The sequence below is a fragment of the Pecten maximus genome, chromosome 14 (assembly GCF_902652985.1).
Source record: "Pecten maximus chromosome 14, xPecMax1.1, whole genome shotgun sequence".
Classification (NCBI taxonomy): Eukaryota; Metazoa; Mollusca; class Bivalvia; order Pectinida; family Pectinidae; genus Pecten; species Pecten maximus.
The window spans coordinates 20474261-20492269 of record NC_047028.1 but is presented as its reverse complement, the minus strand read 5'-3'; the positions used below and the strand labels follow the sequence as shown (position 1 = coordinate 20492269).

The 18009-nt window shown below is 34.4% G+C and overlaps 1 protein-coding gene across 3 annotated transcripts in view; it reads left to right on the top strand.

Annotated features, from left to right (window-relative positions):
* LOC117341988 (angiomotin-like) overlaps positions 1 to 12206 on the top strand; it is a 35363-nt gene extending 23157 nt beyond the window's left edge. For all 3 annotated transcript variants that reach the window (XM_033903920.1, XM_033903918.1, XM_033903919.1), the window contains exons 2-14: positions 1504 to 1632; positions 2287 to 2950; positions 3070 to 3196; positions 3418 to 3562; positions 5142 to 5179; positions 5485 to 5536; positions 5776 to 5921; positions 6203 to 6349; positions 6518 to 6646; positions 6795 to 6955; positions 7194 to 7417; positions 7689 to 7780; positions 8040 to 12206. In XM_033903920.1, the coding sequence (XP_033759811.1) occupies positions 1566 to 1632; positions 2287 to 2950; positions 3070 to 3196; positions 3418 to 3562; positions 5142 to 5179; positions 5485 to 5536; positions 5776 to 5921; positions 6203 to 6349; positions 6518 to 6646; positions 6795 to 6955; positions 7194 to 7417; positions 7689 to 7780; positions 8040 to 8090 (2043 nt within the window). In that variant the 5' untranslated portion in view covers positions 1504 to 1565 and the 3' untranslated portion in view covers positions 8091 to 12206. The remainder of the gene's footprint in view (positions 1 to 1503; positions 1633 to 2286; positions 2951 to 3069; positions 3197 to 3417; positions 3563 to 5141; positions 5180 to 5484; positions 5537 to 5775; positions 5922 to 6202; positions 6350 to 6517; positions 6647 to 6794; positions 6956 to 7193; positions 7418 to 7688; positions 7781 to 8039) is intronic.
* The last annotated feature ends 5803 nt before the right edge of the window (positions 12207 to 18009 follow it).

Genomic DNA, 18009 nt, shown 5'->3' with positions numbered 1-18009 from the left:
TGGCCCATTATGTAACATTAAACAAAGCCATATGTGATCAATATCATATATAAGACATGTATTTATGACATCACAAATACATATATCACGTTAAACAATTGACGATTAATCTCTGTAGAAAAAATCATACCACCTGATTAAAAAATAACCTGTCGTATATAGAGATTAATTTGAGAGAATTTACCAATATATTCTCATAGATGAGTTATGTGATGAACAGAATCTTACACTTGTGACTGCGTAATTCACTAGTTTGAAATGTCTGCACTTAGGTAAAGGCTTGTGGTGCATATATACCAAATCATTGAACTCAATAAATTCCATATTATGATTACATAGCCACTTATATGTATGATCCTTAATATATCCGTACGAGTATATATATAATTAAAGGTATATATTAATAGGAGTAACCATTTTGCTATCATAGTTTATATAAATGTATAATAATCTATACATATCTCTGTTTAATACGTATTGTCAGTTTCATTGCAAATTTGTACCCGATCTGCGGATCAGGCACTGAAAACAGCGGAAATGGTTTTTACGTGTAAATTCAATTACAGTCTCGATAAGGCTATTAGTGGTGTACATGCTATAGGTAGCTCTAAACATTCCTCAAATGTCTGTTAAGAGCGCTGTGGAAAAGATCCTAAGCGTAGCAGCTAAAATTAACGGTCTTTATGGCTTACAGACAGGTGGGGCTGTTATAACACATCCACCATATGTTCATTTTTTGGTGGAATGACGCAGGTCTGAAAAATGTTTTGTTATAATCATTTAGGAAGAAGCGCATACACCAGTTATTGATAATGAGGTAGCAGTTTAGTTTGTGTTAGATATTTACATCATAAGATTTTAAATCGTCTTTAATGAGTTTGTATGCGTAGATATATATATATATATGTATACAGACTTCATAATTAAAAAGTAAAACAGTGTTATATATTTTTTACACTGTATATTTTTTGAAAAAAAAAAAAAAAAACTCCCATTGAAATAATTGATAATAAATAAATGTTATTACTGATTTAGGTGTGTGACATTTTTTGAACACTCTGCAATTGTATTTAAGTCTTAACAATACATTCTGTAATAGGCATGACATCAGTTAGAGTGGTTATAGCAGTTACAATGGTTATAGCAGTTAAAGTGGTTAAAGCAGTTACAGTGGTTAAATCAGTTACATTGGTTAAATAAGTTACAGTGGTTAAATCAGTTACAGTGGTTAAAGTAGTTACAATGGTTGCGGATATCAATAAAAGTGATCAAATCAGTTTGTGGTTAAATCAGTTAGAGTGGTTAAAATAGCTACTAATTAAATCAGTTACAGGTTGAATCAGTCACAGTGGTTATATAAGTTACATTGGTTATAGCAATTACAGTGGTTATAGCAGTTACAGTGGATAAGTCAGCAACAATGGTTACAGTGGTTATATAGTGGTTATTGTGGTTAAATCAGTAAGAGTGGTAATTGACCAGATATTTACTTGTGTGTTGTAGACTTGCTGAAGGCCTATTCAAGTGATGAATACTTGGTAGTTACGGAGGCTGACCAAGGGTTGATGATGCAGTCACAATATCGAGATCCACCCCCCTACCCTGGGCACAGTAAACAGATGGCCCAGCCAAGTAAGTAACCAGATATATGCATCCATTTAATTTGGTTTGATTTATGAATTCCAAAAAATAGGGGTGTGTTATCTAAAATTTTACTTTTTCTAGAAAGAGTAGACTGAACAAATATATAGTATAGGTTACATTTTATGCAAAGAAGCAGCAGCATTATAAATTAAAAAGCAGCTGAAATTTATTTGTGAAGATTTCCATGAAATCCACTCCTTTATACAAAGAACATGACTGTAATATCATGAATCATATGTATGATGTACATTTTCAATATATATATATAGTGTCGCTTTAAAAAAAAATGCTTTAGTTATGATGTATATCATAATACCACATCCCGTACTGCGAGTGTTAAAATCGACAAAAATGGTTTTATGACACTTCCGACTGGGGAAAATTCTATGTTTGTGATTTTAAATCTGATATTTCCGGTAAGTTATACTTTAAAAGGTGTTTTATTGTGTTGTATTACCAGACATAAAATCAATAAAATTTTAAAAGCTGTGTGAGGGATTTGGATGAAATTCCCAAGCGAAATTTTAAAATGCTTACATGCTGTAGTGCAGCATATTGTGTAAAAATGTTTGAAAGAAAATCACAACTAAAGTGTATAAGTTTATAGTTTTTATGATTTTAACCTTCGTTTTGTGATTGTAGGTCTTCGTCAGAGTTTCTCTGGGAGTGAGACGAGTACGGATGTTTCGGTTTCGTCCATGGAGAACTTGTCATCGTCACAGCGACAGGAACCTCAGGGGGAGGAAACTGCCACTCCCTCCTACCACCACCAAACAGAGTGCAGCGAGGAATACAGCATCATGGCGCGCCTCGCACAGGACTCAAAATCACAACAGAGTAGTGTCCCCTACTACGGACAAGTACCCCACCCCACGGATAATCGGGGCTATCTAAACAGTGGTCCGTTCTACCCCTGGACACAACACCCACACCTCCTGCCCCAAGGGCAGAAGGTTGGGGATAGTGGGATGGGCGGTAAAGACTTGGGGGAATCACATTTGTGTTCATTTTCCGTTGCTAATACAGACTGGGCATATACAGGATCAAATCAACAGCAAACGACGAATTCTAGTTTACAGGCAGCGTATTTTACAACGCTAACGCCTCCACCGCAGTATCCTGGAGCAAATGGATTGTACGAAAATATGGACAGAACAAAAATGAAAAGGTCATATGAAACTGTTGAATCAGTGGAAATAAAATCGTGTCATTCTCAACCCGATCTGCACAGATATTGGGAATCGCACAACCCCGAAGCATTAGCAGCACAACTCCACTCACAGCAACTCCCTCCCCATAGACAAAGGTGAATATATATTCTTCTGCTACGTCTATTTTAGACGTTCGTAAAGAAAACACCGATTATATAATGGTTGTGGTGCCTTTAGAGGATTCAGATTAAAGATGCTTTGTTTTTGTTTACAGTTCGCCTGCTGCTCATGAGCTTAATCCTCTACGGACGACAGACATGGTTGAAATTTTGACAGAGGAAAACAAGCGATTACGAGAAGATCTTAATATTTATTGTAAAAAAGTCTCCAAACTTCAAAAGGTAAATATTCTATATAAGGTAAAGTTTTGTCAGAGAGCTGATACACCTTGAACTTAATATTAGTTTATTTCATATTTCTACAATTTTGTTGTCTTTTGGTATTAAAGATTTCTTCACTTTCCTGAAATGTTCCACATTCAAAAATATTGTGTGAATATAAATGCAGATAGATTTTACAGGAGAATTTGATTAATACTATTTATGTACTTTTTCTTTTACAGTTTGAGATGGAAATCCAGAAAGTCCATGAGGCATATGAATCTTTAGTACAGTCTTCGCAAAAGCGAGAAAAATTAGAAAAAATGATGAAAAAGCGACTTGAGGAGCAAATAAGGAAATTACTCTCTCAGAACAAGACATTGAAAGGTAAGCAATTCATCTTCTTGATAGATCAAACTGTCATGGTGCTTAAAACATCTTTATAGAACTTAAAATAATACTTAAACATATCATGTGAAAACGATATGTGCTAACACCTGCCTTATTTGCATAAATATTTGGCGACAGCTATATGAGGTATGTAATAACAGGTTTAAAAATCATTACCTATCTCACCTAACATTCCCTTGTAGTATGATCTGGTGATTGTGTTGGGTTGTTCCACTCTGGTTTCTAGTGTTATCAGAATAAGTAAAGGAATGTGCTTCATGGTGCCGATTTACCTCTAATTATCATATTTGATGATGTAGATGACAGAATGAGAGAGTATTTGTAACTCTAGATTGCAGGTGGCATTAATTTGCATGGTTTATGAAACATTTATTTCCATTGAATAAGTCTAGCTCTAAGTTATACAACTTACTTACAGTTTCCGAATGTATATATGATATCATCATTTTAGTGTTTGTGTTGCATCTCTCTAATATTATCAAAAAAAAAAAAAAAGAAATTGGGGGGGCAGGGGGGGGAGGGGGGCTATGTTCTGTCTGGTGAGCAGATCGGAACAAAGTTGGACAGAAAGGAAATTAAATTTCACAAAATAGGAATAAAAGGAAATGAAGTTTAAAAGGAGGAATTTTATTTGTAAAGGAAATTATGAATTAGGTAGAGTAACAGGACATTGAATTGGGAAGGAATGTCTACTGTATTATGTCTGTCACACTTGGTCGAACACGTGGCAAGGATCGGCTCAACCACCTATTGTTGTGTAGGGTTACTCCATTCTCCCTCTATAATCGTTAGGCTCTTTTGTGTAACAACACGGCAAACTTGTGATAAGGATTTTAGCCTTTGAAAAACACCGCTACATGGAATGTGGAACAGAGTCCAGGTCCTCAGTAAAAACCTTCAAAAAGAATAAATTGCTTTTCTTTTGTGCCTAGTTTTTAAAGAAATGTATTCTACTGTTCGGTTAGAGGCAGATGTTGTTATACTCCATTAAACCCCTAATGTTAATAGGAGCTCCGAAAAAGATTCTTTGAACCAATTTTTTTACATCATATTATGAAAGGATTTATATCTTTGGACGATTTTGTGTGTAGTAAGACGATGTCTTTAATGTTATACTTCATTAAATTTTAATTTAATAAAAAATTATCTTTAATTCAATTCTTTGTCATGGATCATTTTATTTTTGGGTACTAAACGTACCCGGTAACACAAAAATGGAATAAACATCAAAAATCTTTGAACTTACAAAATAATTGCTGTACTGTGTATATATAGGTATACAGTGTTTACTCAAAATTCTTTTCAACAGTTTAAAACATTCTTCCCCAGTGAGTCAATAGGGGGATGTCATTGTAAACACTATCGACAAATCCTTCATTGTTATTGTATACAGGTAAACGCTTCCGATTGCTATTTCATACAAATGTGATTTATTTATATGTATTCCCAAATATGGTTAAATGTAAATTAAAGATCATTCATAGTAATATGGTTGAATATTTACTTAATGCTAAAACATAATCGAAAATTCATCAATATTTTTTTTTAATTGCAGAAAAATTCGAAAAATCTAGTCATGGTTCTAACATTGAGGTAAGTGTCTGTTGATGTTTTAACATCGTAATTAAAATTGGGTCAACTTGAAATTAAAAGAACTTTGAAGTAAAATTATGCCACTTTTATTGTCAGAACAACTGAAAGTCTGGATTACATTCAATAAAAACTAGTATTAAATTCTTCTTGTTTGAATGTTAAATCAAAATGCAATCAGAGCTTTTAGGATAATTGTTAATTTCTATGATATATTTTTATTGTGCACTCTTTTCTACATCAGTGTGAATTAAAATATGTATGTAGGACCACAATGTATTCACCTGAGTTTTTTTTCATCTATTTAGCCAAGTCAAGGAGTAGAAAGAGAGGAAGGTACATCAGCCTTGTTGGCAAAAAGTAAGTTTTCACCGAATTCTACATAAATACCGGTAATCAGTGAAATTGATATTGGCGAAGGTATAATGGAAACAGCTAGATTTACGCAAAAATAGTTACATGTATACTAAACTTGTCAAAGTCCTTCATTTCCAAACAATCAAAAGCCATACTTTCAAAATTATCTGTAAAGGTATGTAATATGATTATTCGTGACCTTATTTTACTCTCAGTTGTAACTTTGACCTCTGTATTTACAGATAAGGAACTTCAGAATCAACGTGACCGTTTTGAGCTTGAGGTTGCGACACTCCGGACAACAGTTCAAGGACAAAAGGATCAGCTGGACATCTTGGACGGAGCATTGACCAATGCCCAGTCCAATGTCGTCAGGCTGGAGAAGGAGGTAAGTCACTAATTTCAATTTCAATCTACTTCATTTGAATGTTTGATTTACTTGAAAACTTGTGAGTTTTAATCAATTAATGTAAAACGTCCAAATGATTAATACAGCGTATGTGAAAGTAAACAGATTTTTTTTCCTTTTTGTTGTATATAAGATTCAACCCTGACGAAGATGAACATTTATCTTTGTAGTTAATCAAGTCTTCATAGATTTAAAAAAAAATTATTCACTGTTAAGACTTTCTTTGATAAAATAAATGAAAATACAATTTTTTTTTACAGTGTTGTGTGAAGCAAGTGCAGATGGAGCGACTTGACCAGTTACAGCGTGCATTTTCGTTACTACAAGCTACATGTGAAAAGCGTGAACAAATGGAATCTAAGCTGAGAACAAATCTGGAGAAAAAACTAATCAAGTCACAAGAGCAGGTAAACAAAGTAAACAACGCTAATATTACTCATAAGAAATCAAATTATTTTTTCCTTATACTCCTTGATAGTAAAGCACATTAAAATTTGGACCCCGTTATTTATTTTAAATGAGATGGAAGCAAATTGGAGCTGTTTAAGATAATGAAATGATTTATTTTTTGACAGACCGGTACACTTCCTAAAACAGAGCCAGGAAAAGAGACAGCGTCAGAGATGAACAACATTTACTCCCTACAGCGACTTCTGAATGAAAAAGAAGCAAAGATTCTGCAGCTTGAAACAGAAGTTGTTAAGGTAAATGTTGAACTATATTTGGGAAATACTGATAATCTAAAATCAATATTGGCAATACTGCCTTTTTATTTTTAAAAAAGAATTGAAGTTTTGATTATTTGTTAAAATTATTATTACATTTTACTTACGTTTGACACTTATGTTTCAGTGGGAGCAGAAATACCTGGAAGAGAACATGCGTCAGCTTACCCTACAGAATCCTGAACTACAGGAGCAGTGGTCATTCGACTCAGAACGACTACAGCTTCCTCCCAAGGTGGGACCGGTGGAGGAAGTTTTCCGGTCACAGATCACTGAACTCGAGTCAAAGTAAGTCATTATATTCTGGTCACAGATCACTGAATTCGAGTCAAAATCAGAATCATTCAGGTCAATGTAATATTTTCAAAAAAGCGATCATATTGCATATTTATCCTTTTGATCAATTTCATTTTGGTATGTTGAGTAATGGTGTTTTAGGGTTGTACTTAATAAAGAAATAGTTTGAACTTAAAATAGGCTTTGTTAGTTAGTTCCCTCAATTATTTATCACCTTTTCACTCATCAGGGTAAAGTCCTTGCAGACTCAGCTTGCGGAGAAGGATGCTATGATTCGAGTATTTCAGCGAGCACCTATGACACGCAGCAGTAGTGTACACACTCTGAATTATTGTACACCGCTACACTCACCACGCCCCTCCCTCATCGCCACGGGAACCCTCACACGCCAGGGAAGTCAATCAGACAACAACAGTTATCGGGATTTCCCAACAACCCGCCATTTCAAAACAGGTATGAATGCAAATCTCTCTAGTTTTTCAATATATCTATACAAGGAAAAGAAAGCTGACAATGCTTAAATGTGTGTTGGGAAATATTGATAGAAAATGTCAATTGTTTTGTTATTTAAGAAACAAAATCATCAGTGTGTCATGTATAAAGTAGATGGGGCAGATGACAACATTTAATGTGCCTGCTATAAATACAAACAATTTTTAGTGTGACAAAGTTTACAGTAACTAACAGTGACATTTGTATAATAAGAACATCCTTGAACTTTCAGGCAGTACAAGTGCCTTAGAAACGGGCAGAAAGTTCTCCTTAGACTGTGAGAATTTGTCTGACGACTTTGTCCAGCCTGATAACAGGTCTGAGGTAAGCCTGTCTCCATCGTCAGCTGTAATTATCTGACAATGTTAAATCATCGTGATATATTGATAATAAAAAGGGAAATAATCAGGAATGGTAATACATTGTATATGGTAGTAATATGGATATATATTTTTATATTTTCAAATTTATTCACAAATTGTGAATTATAACAATTCAGGAAGCTAAAGGATATACATAGTATTAAGTTTGATTTTTTTTTTTTTTTTTTTTCAAATATTTATTTTTGTTTTGCTTTTGGCAGGATAAGGAAGATTCATCAGAGGATGAAGGAGATAAGGTTTGGCAGGTCTGAGGGAATCAAAGTCTGAGGGAATCAAAGTCCCATATAAACACCTTGGTACCCCTGTATCTAGGCCTGGGAGGAACAGCATTCAGCTGTATTTACCCCATGGGAGATGTGAGGGACACTACCTCGAATGTCCACCGACGTGTCTCAGACAGGCAGTAGTTTGAGAATCCATGATGAGTTGGAGACCTGCTGTTCTGTTTTACCCTCTGCGATGACACTCTGGGAAGCAGGGGTGGTTTCTTCTAGTCCAAGTAGAGGTAGCAACTGCAGCCATCTAGACTTTCGTGACCCGTGTGTTTAGACAGTTGTCTAGTTACCATAGAAACCAGCCTGGCAGCTTGTCAGTTAGCCATTTCTACAGAAATGTCAACAGTTAACTGGTTACCATATGATAATGGCTAGCAACCTTTTCGTAATCCAAACCACAGAAACCTGCTCAGCAGCTTAAGTCATCATGATGATGAACATCTCAAGTAGATTGCAATAAACTTTATGCAATTTAGAACCTTAAATAGATCTGTTGAATGAAGCGATGGAATACAACATCATTTAGTGCTACATGTGAAAGGAGAGGCCAGTCATAGCCGAAGCAGAAGGGCTTTTGAATTCTGGATATAAGTTATTATGTATCAGAATATTTTGGACTTTTACCAAAATTGCCAACGAATAATAAGAGACTGGTGTGTATGATTCACCCGCTTCAGTGTCAGAGAAATCTATCTTAGGAAACCTTACAATAACAGATTTTTACAGCTGAAGATAACTTTTTGATAATTTTCAATATTGAATGGAATTGAATTAAAACACAATGTTTTAGTGATCGAAAGCAAACCATTTGTTTTTTTAAAAAGTGGAATATGCTTTTTCTATTGTTGAATTGAAGCAGAGCCCAACTAATACAAGATTTCGCAGAAAAAAAAATTTATAAATGAATGATAATTTTTCGAAGGAAGAATTTTTCGCAGGATAACCTCCTGATAATGAAAAACACCCGTGAGAATTTCGTGAAAGTTGTTGAATTGTAATGTTGACCACAAATTCTAAAAAGCAAATCTAGACCTTGACTTTGTTTATGTGGCTTTCGTAAAGAGGAATTAATATCACAATACTGAATATCTCTGCTAAGTACACAAGTCTAGGAATGATTTATGAAGATAATTTGTGGTTTTCAATACAGTTTTCACAACACGAACCTGCAAACATTTAAGCATTCCACAAATGAATGGTGATTTTTTATAATATCATATTTTATTTTTCCTGAACCATTCACAGAGACCAATGTGCTGAAATTTGGAACAAGTTGAACTTGTTTCAGACTATGATGTTATTCATAAAATCTAAGTTTTAGGACTTTTTACAAATACATGTACATCATTTGTAGAGATTTAAAAAGAATACTTGTCTTTGGATTTAATCATATAAGAACAAACTTGAGGGTTTAAAGCTTTTGAACAGATTTTTAAAATGCAACAATACCCTGCATGTTTTATTGTCTCAAAATGTCCAACCTATGTTTTACCTAAGGTTCTAGCAATTGTTTTCTTATTCTGCTTACAAATAAAATACACAGGGTGAGTTTTAATAACTAATGGACATTTTATTGATACCAAATATACTGTAGATTATGTCTGGCTGTTCATACTTGTTATGAATGACACTTGTTTTGAATTAGAAAATTCACTTTTGAAGACGTAGAAAATTTTGTATTGTTGTTTATATTTCTTTGTTGTCATTATATGTGGCTACTGTGGTGTATATTGCACCATAAGGAATGAACTATGGCCTTTGAACTTTGAGGTTTGACCTTTTTGATATTAAGCAATATAGACTTCTATACATTTTTAAGCAACAAATGACATATGTTTTGCATTAACATGTTATAGTTGTTGTTATTGTGAAAATTAATTTTAGAAATGGTGTTAGTGTTTTCATCATCCAGACGAAAATCATGTCATCATATTTTTTGCCTCCATTTCATATAGTGTAGCATTCAGCATTTCAATGATGTGAAATCATTTGATAATGTGTTCATATTGATGGTAGCTCAAATTGAGTGTTTATGAAATGTTTCTTCATAGATGTCCATACTTAGATGGGAATGTTATCAAATCGTGTTTCAAGACTGATATTTCTAGTGGGTGCTTTGCCAGAAAATTGTTAATTTTGTGTTACCATATTTTAGCGATACCCGGTAGCCTGTTATTAGTATCAAACCCCACTCCCAGGTCAATGGAAATTCCTGACTGTGTTGGTTGTAAGATGACTATAAAGTGCTGTTGGGAGTAAGGATTGTACCGATTTCAGCCTATATCCAGGAATGAGCCCCCGGGGTCAATGGTTAACCACAGCTACTTGAGAAATTTTGAACACTCCTAGCTGCATGTCTAGTGAACTATGTTACACGACGTATATGAACAAGTTGCTAGTGTTGTTTGGTGTTTACACTTGTTCTCACCTGTTAATTAGGGTTTCATGTGCAATAATAATACACCTACAATGTAGACCAGGACATTGATGTGCGGTGCTATGTTTTGTTACGGATCATATACACTATGTGTATGTGTGATATTTCACCTACCTGAACTGATGTATTTACTTATCCCATCATGTGCACATTGCACACCTTTTTTTTTTTTTTTTTTTTTTAAGATTCAATATCTTTATTATCCAGCAAAAATAAGGAATATAGCCAGTATTGCACCCCTGAAATTGATACCCTTGAGTTACCCAAAAATTTGTTATGCCGGACTTACTTTAAATAAAAAGTGTACAAAAGAAATTATCATTACAATACTCCCAATTAATATAATGCTACCAATGGTAAAATTAGTACTGAACATTTTCTAATTAATATTCAGATATGACCACCAAACTTGATATCAGTATGGGATCTTAAATGACTAACATTCAAAATATTGATATGGGATTCCTCTTCAGTGTTTATGTGTGCATGATGTGGAACAGAGGTTATAACATCAGGGTAAGACATACCACGTCCCTTTAATAGGGACAGTATCATAATTATACTTATGTCATAGGGTTTCAGTCTATGAAATAGTTGACGTAGTTTGAAGAATTAACAAGATTAAATATCTTGATCTAAAAAAAATCTGTTGTAATGACTCACTGCTGATATATTTGTAAAGCTATTCAAACTCAGTGATATGTAACATGTTCAGCAACGTACGATTCTATCAGTACTCCATTGAATTATCGAAACACATTGTTTAGTTTGGTTAAGAACCATGACAGATTTGTAAAGATGGGCAAACGTTCAAATATTTGGGAACAGATAGAAAATAAACCCGTAAAAATGCAGTGAGGTCTGCCAAATACCTCAGGGCTTTATTTTCTTAAATGATTTTAAACTTTAATCTGTTTTAAGCCTTATATGGCATTGTCAAAACTTGGAACAACATAAATTGGCATTAACGTTGTTAATTGTTAAAAAGTTTGGGTTATTCATGCAGTGTATTCAGTTATGGACAATTTGTTTAATCACATGTTACATCAAGTTCTGAAGGGTTTCATCGAGTTTTTTTTTTTTTTAAGAAAAATTAGAATTTTTATCAAAAATGATAAAATACTACAGTTTCTAAATACTACAATTACTGTAGAAACTGTTTGTTTTATTGAATTTGTTTGTTGTACTTGAATGAGTAGAATTTCCTCTAAAATGAATGTGATCTTTGGATCGTTGATTCATATGAGTATGCAAGAGTGTGATGATAGAAAGAAGAGAGGAAATAGAAAGATAAAAGAAAGAAAATGAGATAAGAACAGGTGTATGTACGATAGAAAAGTATTTAAATATATAAGTTTATTTATTATTATATATATATTAGCTGTATTGGAGTTGTCATACCATTGTGAAAACAATTCCCCGTGTTGTATATATACACTTGTCATCAGGTGTGTGGATCTTTGTCGACTTGACGTTCACCCCTTATTTTATCCATCAGGCTTACAAAGATTCACACACCTGTCTACAGGTAAATTTTCAAATGTGCCAAGATTTTTGTACAAAATACCTTATCAGCTGGTCTGTGATCCTAAATGTAAATATTTTGTTGATAATTTGAATGACACCAATAAACTATGACTATTACAAGATAAAAAGCTTTCTCAGTTTTCTTTTAATAGACGATAGTGAGCATTCGTCTGTGGACCGTCGTCCGTCCCTGATCATTCCTTGTTATTGTACAATTGTATTTCATTGAAAGTACTAGAAGGATGTTAAAAAAACACAAAGAATACCGACAATAACCTGACCATAATTCTGACCTAGAATTGGTAATATATGGGCAACCTATAGACAAAATTATAGATTTGCGTTGAGACTCCTGAAAAAGTACAGAGAGAATAAGACCAGGGGCTACGGAAGAGTAAACGTCTTCTGCTTCATCGACGTCACCCACCAAACAAATCTAGGTCAAATCTGGGTTACGCACAATCTCAAATGAGAGTTATGGTTTTGACGATAAGGAAATATGTCGTATTTCGAAATGAGTTCATCATGTCGATCATGAAACTTTCTTTCAATCTTCATCAACCCGCATCTCTCTAAACCTAGTATTTGTTCCGTTAGAAGTCAACATCCGTCACGGATTTCGTGGTAATGGTTACAGGTTCCCCTCTGTCCCTAGTTTGGCACGTTTAATTTTGAGATCGATTTAAACCTTGAATTTTGAAAGTTAAAGTTTGTTATCAATATTTCTAAGAAAGTTCTTCATGCATTTTTCTCAATTCATGCGTACATTCCTCTTGGTTCCAGCTTGTATCACGAACGTAAACAAGACGTAGAAACATGCACCTCAATAAGTAGGTTTTGGTGTGGATTTGCTGCCATCTTTACTTTCAAGAACTAACTGTTTGACCTACGTGTGTCTTTTCCGCAGGATGAAACACTATAAAGATAACTCATGTTTACAGAAATGCTTTACGGAGGCAATAATGGAAATACTTACCACTCGACTGTGGTTTTTCTGATGTCACAGGAATTATGCGATTCCGAACACGGAACAGCTAAAGAATCTTTATACCACAGGGACAGGGACTTGGCGCGAATTCCTAACCAACGATCCATATGGGTGGTCGGGTGGCACAGTGGTTCACCTAGACGGCCTGGGTTCGATTACCCGATCGGTTGTGGAAAGGTATGGAGTTACCTGCATGACCACGTGGTTTTTCACCGGGTGCTACGTTTTCCTCCCGCAGCAAGTCCCCTCGCGCCTGAACAACCCGGGCCAACAAGCGTGATTAATATGTTTCGCAATTGTTGTAAAATAATTATTAATGCATAAGTTTGGAATTCACTGTGCTTCATACATCCGAGAAGTTACAGCGCAGTGTTGCCTCAGTGTAGTATCAAAAACATCACGACAACTTGACTTTCAGGACAATAATGCTAATTAAACGCCAATCTGGTTGATACTACACAAATCTTTACTTCGCGCGATTTTAACAATTTAGACCTTACTGCGGCTGTGTATATAGATTTGTGAATCAGATTAGCACAATGATGACTCGGTATAACCATAGTACCCGCCACAGAAAACTATAAAATTGTATTTTGCGCTGTCATAATATAGCGGGAGACTCTCCACGGGAAAAGCCCTGAAATAATATCATGTGTATTGTTACTTCACGTGCAACTTTTCCAGAACCTTCATTATCAGTTTTGACGTTACCTATACAATATTATAACTTTCCACTTGATTGTGGCAGCAACTTACCAGTAGTTGATTTTACAGACATAGACGAATAGAGCTACGTATAAGTTCTACCATGGGATTCAGACAATGACAATTGTTTGTTCTCGTAAACAGTACAGTGCAGAGAATATGAATATGAACAAATGGATAACAATAATGCATGGTAAAACAGGATGGACATCAGCAATGTGAATTAATTAATCTCATATATATCAATAATAGATTTAGCCAATGAAATAAGTTCATTTTTAGTTACGTAATTGAATAATGTATGACATTTACATGCATATAGTCTACCAAGATAATACCTAGACATATATGTCCGTCTGTCTCAATCTCTCCCAGAGTGCATTGCGGTTCATGACGGGAACCGCAATGCACTCGGGAGAGATTGGTTCTGTCTGTGTTGTTGTTCAAATAATTCAGTCAAAGTTCTTATAGTTTGTGTTTGTTTGCTGGGTTTATCGCCCCGTAAACAGCTAGGGTTAATTTGAGGTGGGGTCTCCTTGTAGTAGTTAGTGACTACCTCACTGAAGAACATACGGGAGGCCCGTCCATACCGCCTAGACCAATAAGGGTAAAATGTCTTTTCCAAGGACACAATCGCAACAACACAGACTGGCCCGTTTTTCAGCTTCCCGAGAAACACAACCCGACACACAGGTTGATAATGAGATCACGAGCATGCCGCATACTAATTGGTGTCGAAACCTTTGTGTTATAGAAGAGGATAGCTAGAGTTTCCTCTGGCCCTAACACCATGACTGGTGTAGCCTACACCAGAGATGGTGTTAAGGCCAGAGGAAACTTGGGCTAAGAAAAGGTAGCCAGAGTTACCGTCCTTATTACTTTATCAATACTGTATCTTCTGATTAAGTTCTTCGTGGAGTGTAACGTAATCAGAAGCCTTGGCTAGCGTATGTATGGCTTCATGGAAGCAGATTTGGCGTCAATGCACCGTTGTTTGTCGTAGCATTCACAGAAAAGAACCAGACTACACGATAGCAACGATATCCGACGATGGTTGCCTGCAAGTGAACAGCATCCACGGTTGATTGCTGTGATAGGTGTGTGTGGCGTAGTGTATTGGTGTAATCTTTACCCCCCCCCCCCAAAGTTAGTGTTTGAATTTTGTGTCGCTATATTTATCATTGCCCGACCCTATTGTACTGAAGGATTGTCATCAGGTAGATTAAAAAAAATAAAAAAGTTTGACGTTGCTTCTTGTATTTACCAAATCACTGCATTTTATAAATGTGACCTATTTTTCCACACAAAGTGTGGCTGAGGGAAAATAAATATCGTTGAATCTTACTGAAATCTCTCGTTGTTCATTATTCGTCGTCGTTTCATCAATTTTGATATAACTGTTTACTTTAGCTGATGCTTAGTTATCAACATATTTAAGATATTCAAATTTTGAGTTAATATACATACGTATGTACGTCACCAATGGAACTGGATAGAACCGAGCCAAACAGATAGATATAAGACTCTCCTCGGGGAAATAGTAAGTACATTTCCATATGTCAAATGCCGTATTAACAGAGGATTAAAATTCCAGTCGCTTTTAAATGTAATCGGTCAGTATTTCACGACAGTCTGAGATTAGTATCTTTATCAGACAGACATAACACGACCGGTTTTATCACGTATTTACTTATGGTAGACATGTCTCAATTTGCTGATAATATTAGTCGTCCTTGAAGGTTCGTGAAAATTAATTAAGTCCTACTGTAAACGTGGTTATTTCTGTGGCCGTTTAATTTCGCGATTTTCGACAGGTAAACTATACTCATGGAGGACAATTATTTCCGTGATTTTTTTAAATTGTATCATAAACACCACATACACGTACATCACAAAATAATACGCATGGAGAAAATTTTCGCGGCGGAATATAGCATTAGCGTATTTAACGTAAATTTTCCCCTCGCGTAAATATCCAAGTTCACAGTATACAGTAATTCAATTATATTAAAAAAAATCTACTTAAACAAATATAAAAAAAACTGACCAAATAAATATTGAGATGTGGAAATGGCTGTACATTAAAACTTCATGTGGTGCCGTTGGATATTCACTATTGAGCATATGATATCATTATCTATTTCAAAATTCCTATTTGAAAGTTCTATAAATAGTGGGTCATTTACATCGTGTTTAGACAGTTTAGCAGTTCCTTTCGGTTAGATGTACTCTAAACTGAAAACCAGACATTCGTTGTTTAGTTGTTATCTTTAATGTTTGTCATTTTCTTTTTCCCCAAATATTTGACAAATTGTGTTGAATTTCACGTTCACTGCCACTTAACTAAACATGGCAATGCCTTTTTAAATGATACGCCATTGCTGTTCCTTTGCTTGCATTCCACAGGATAATACATCTACGTGTACAAAGTCTTGTGTAACGATCAGTGACCGAGATGGAAACACAGATTTAACATTTAAAATGATTAAGTCTGCCCAAGGGGAAATTTGTTTACCTTTCCATTTCGCGTGATATCCGGATTTAATTTAAATTATATTTTACAATAGATGTCATCGCCAACAGTGTACTAATCAAATCCCGCCATTTCTCGCAGCGCTTTTCAGTCTATTAGAGTTTAAATCTGCCTCGTATTTAAAAAAAAAAAAAATCTAAAAGGCAAATCCAAAACTGAAGACAAATGCTAAGCACTTGAGCTGTTGAGGATAAGCTACACACATCCTCAGGCTCATTATAAGACCTTCACAACATGTTTACGATAAGTATTATAATGTCACACAGACATTAACACCAGATTCCCTCAGGAAGAGATACTAATGTTCTCACATTATTGTTGCTGGTAATTTTCTAAATCGCCCGGATGTTCTTTATCACATTTCTTTAGATTGAGCCGTTCACTGCCTCTTTAATAACACTGCCTTTTTAAAACTATTAGAATCAACTTTATTTTAAAAGCATATTGTAGCGACACGTGTTGTATTTAAAAATACAAAAATACGTAAATTTACATTCGGGTTAGATCTTTACTTGCAATTTGATTTTTTTTTTTTAGATTGCAATCATTTAAAATCGGAGAGATAGTTTGCAACCGGGTCAAATGGATATATTCTCACCGACATGGAAATGTATCATTGTTTTTGATAATGGTAGATTCTTTCCAACTTTTCATCGTGTCTTAATAGCAGCATATCTTATTGCATTTCAAGAGGTTTTTCACTATTTGAAGAAAGTTTTAAAAAACTATGAGAAAAATACAAAAATACAAGAAAAAAATCAAAATCAAGAAAATTACAAAAAAAAAAAAAAAAAAAAAAAATTAATTAAAGAATGCCTGCCTATCGGTCTGTCTGTCTGTTTGCCATGGTATATTGTCTGTTTGCCATGGTATATTGTCTGTTTGCCATGGTATATTGTCTGTTTGCCATGGTATATTGTCTGTTTGCCATGGTATATTGTCTGTTTGCCTTGCATTGATACATGTGAAAAGTGAAAACTATATATTAAACGTAATTAACATACCTGTATGTTGTCATCACAGTCTACCTTTCTATAATACTTAGTTCCATACATTTCACACCAGAAACATCCGCAGTCGAATGAATCAGCTACGTTCTTTTACATATATATACACATTACCTATTACGATAACAATGTACATAGGAGATAAATACATTGTATAACATCTTATTTATTATATATCTATTATTTCATACTATACCATTGTTCAGCTAGATGTCTCATTCTTATTGTATTTGTTGTTTATAGACACAGTACACAAATAAATATCAGGAACCAATAGAAAGGAATAGAGGAAATGAGAGGAATGATAATATACCCAATGAACTTGTGTTTATATGAAATGTATATTTTTACACTTCACACTTGTTTTTTTTTATATATATAAATGTCTCATCCTTACTGAAACTTATAATGATACATTGGGGTCAGGAATAATTTGGAGATGGACAATTGGAAAGGAATGCTCTACTTACTAAATAATGTTTTACAAGAGGAATGTTTCATATTAACTGTATGTATCGGCTATAAAATATATTATCTATAAATGTCAGGAATTCATAGAAAAGGGTAAATCTGCTTATATAACTTTTGATATACATATATTAATATTTCTCATTTACAGATGAATAATCTATTTCATGTTTAAAATGTACATTATATTATGTTCTAAATTGTACAATGGTTTCTCCTTGTGTCTCATC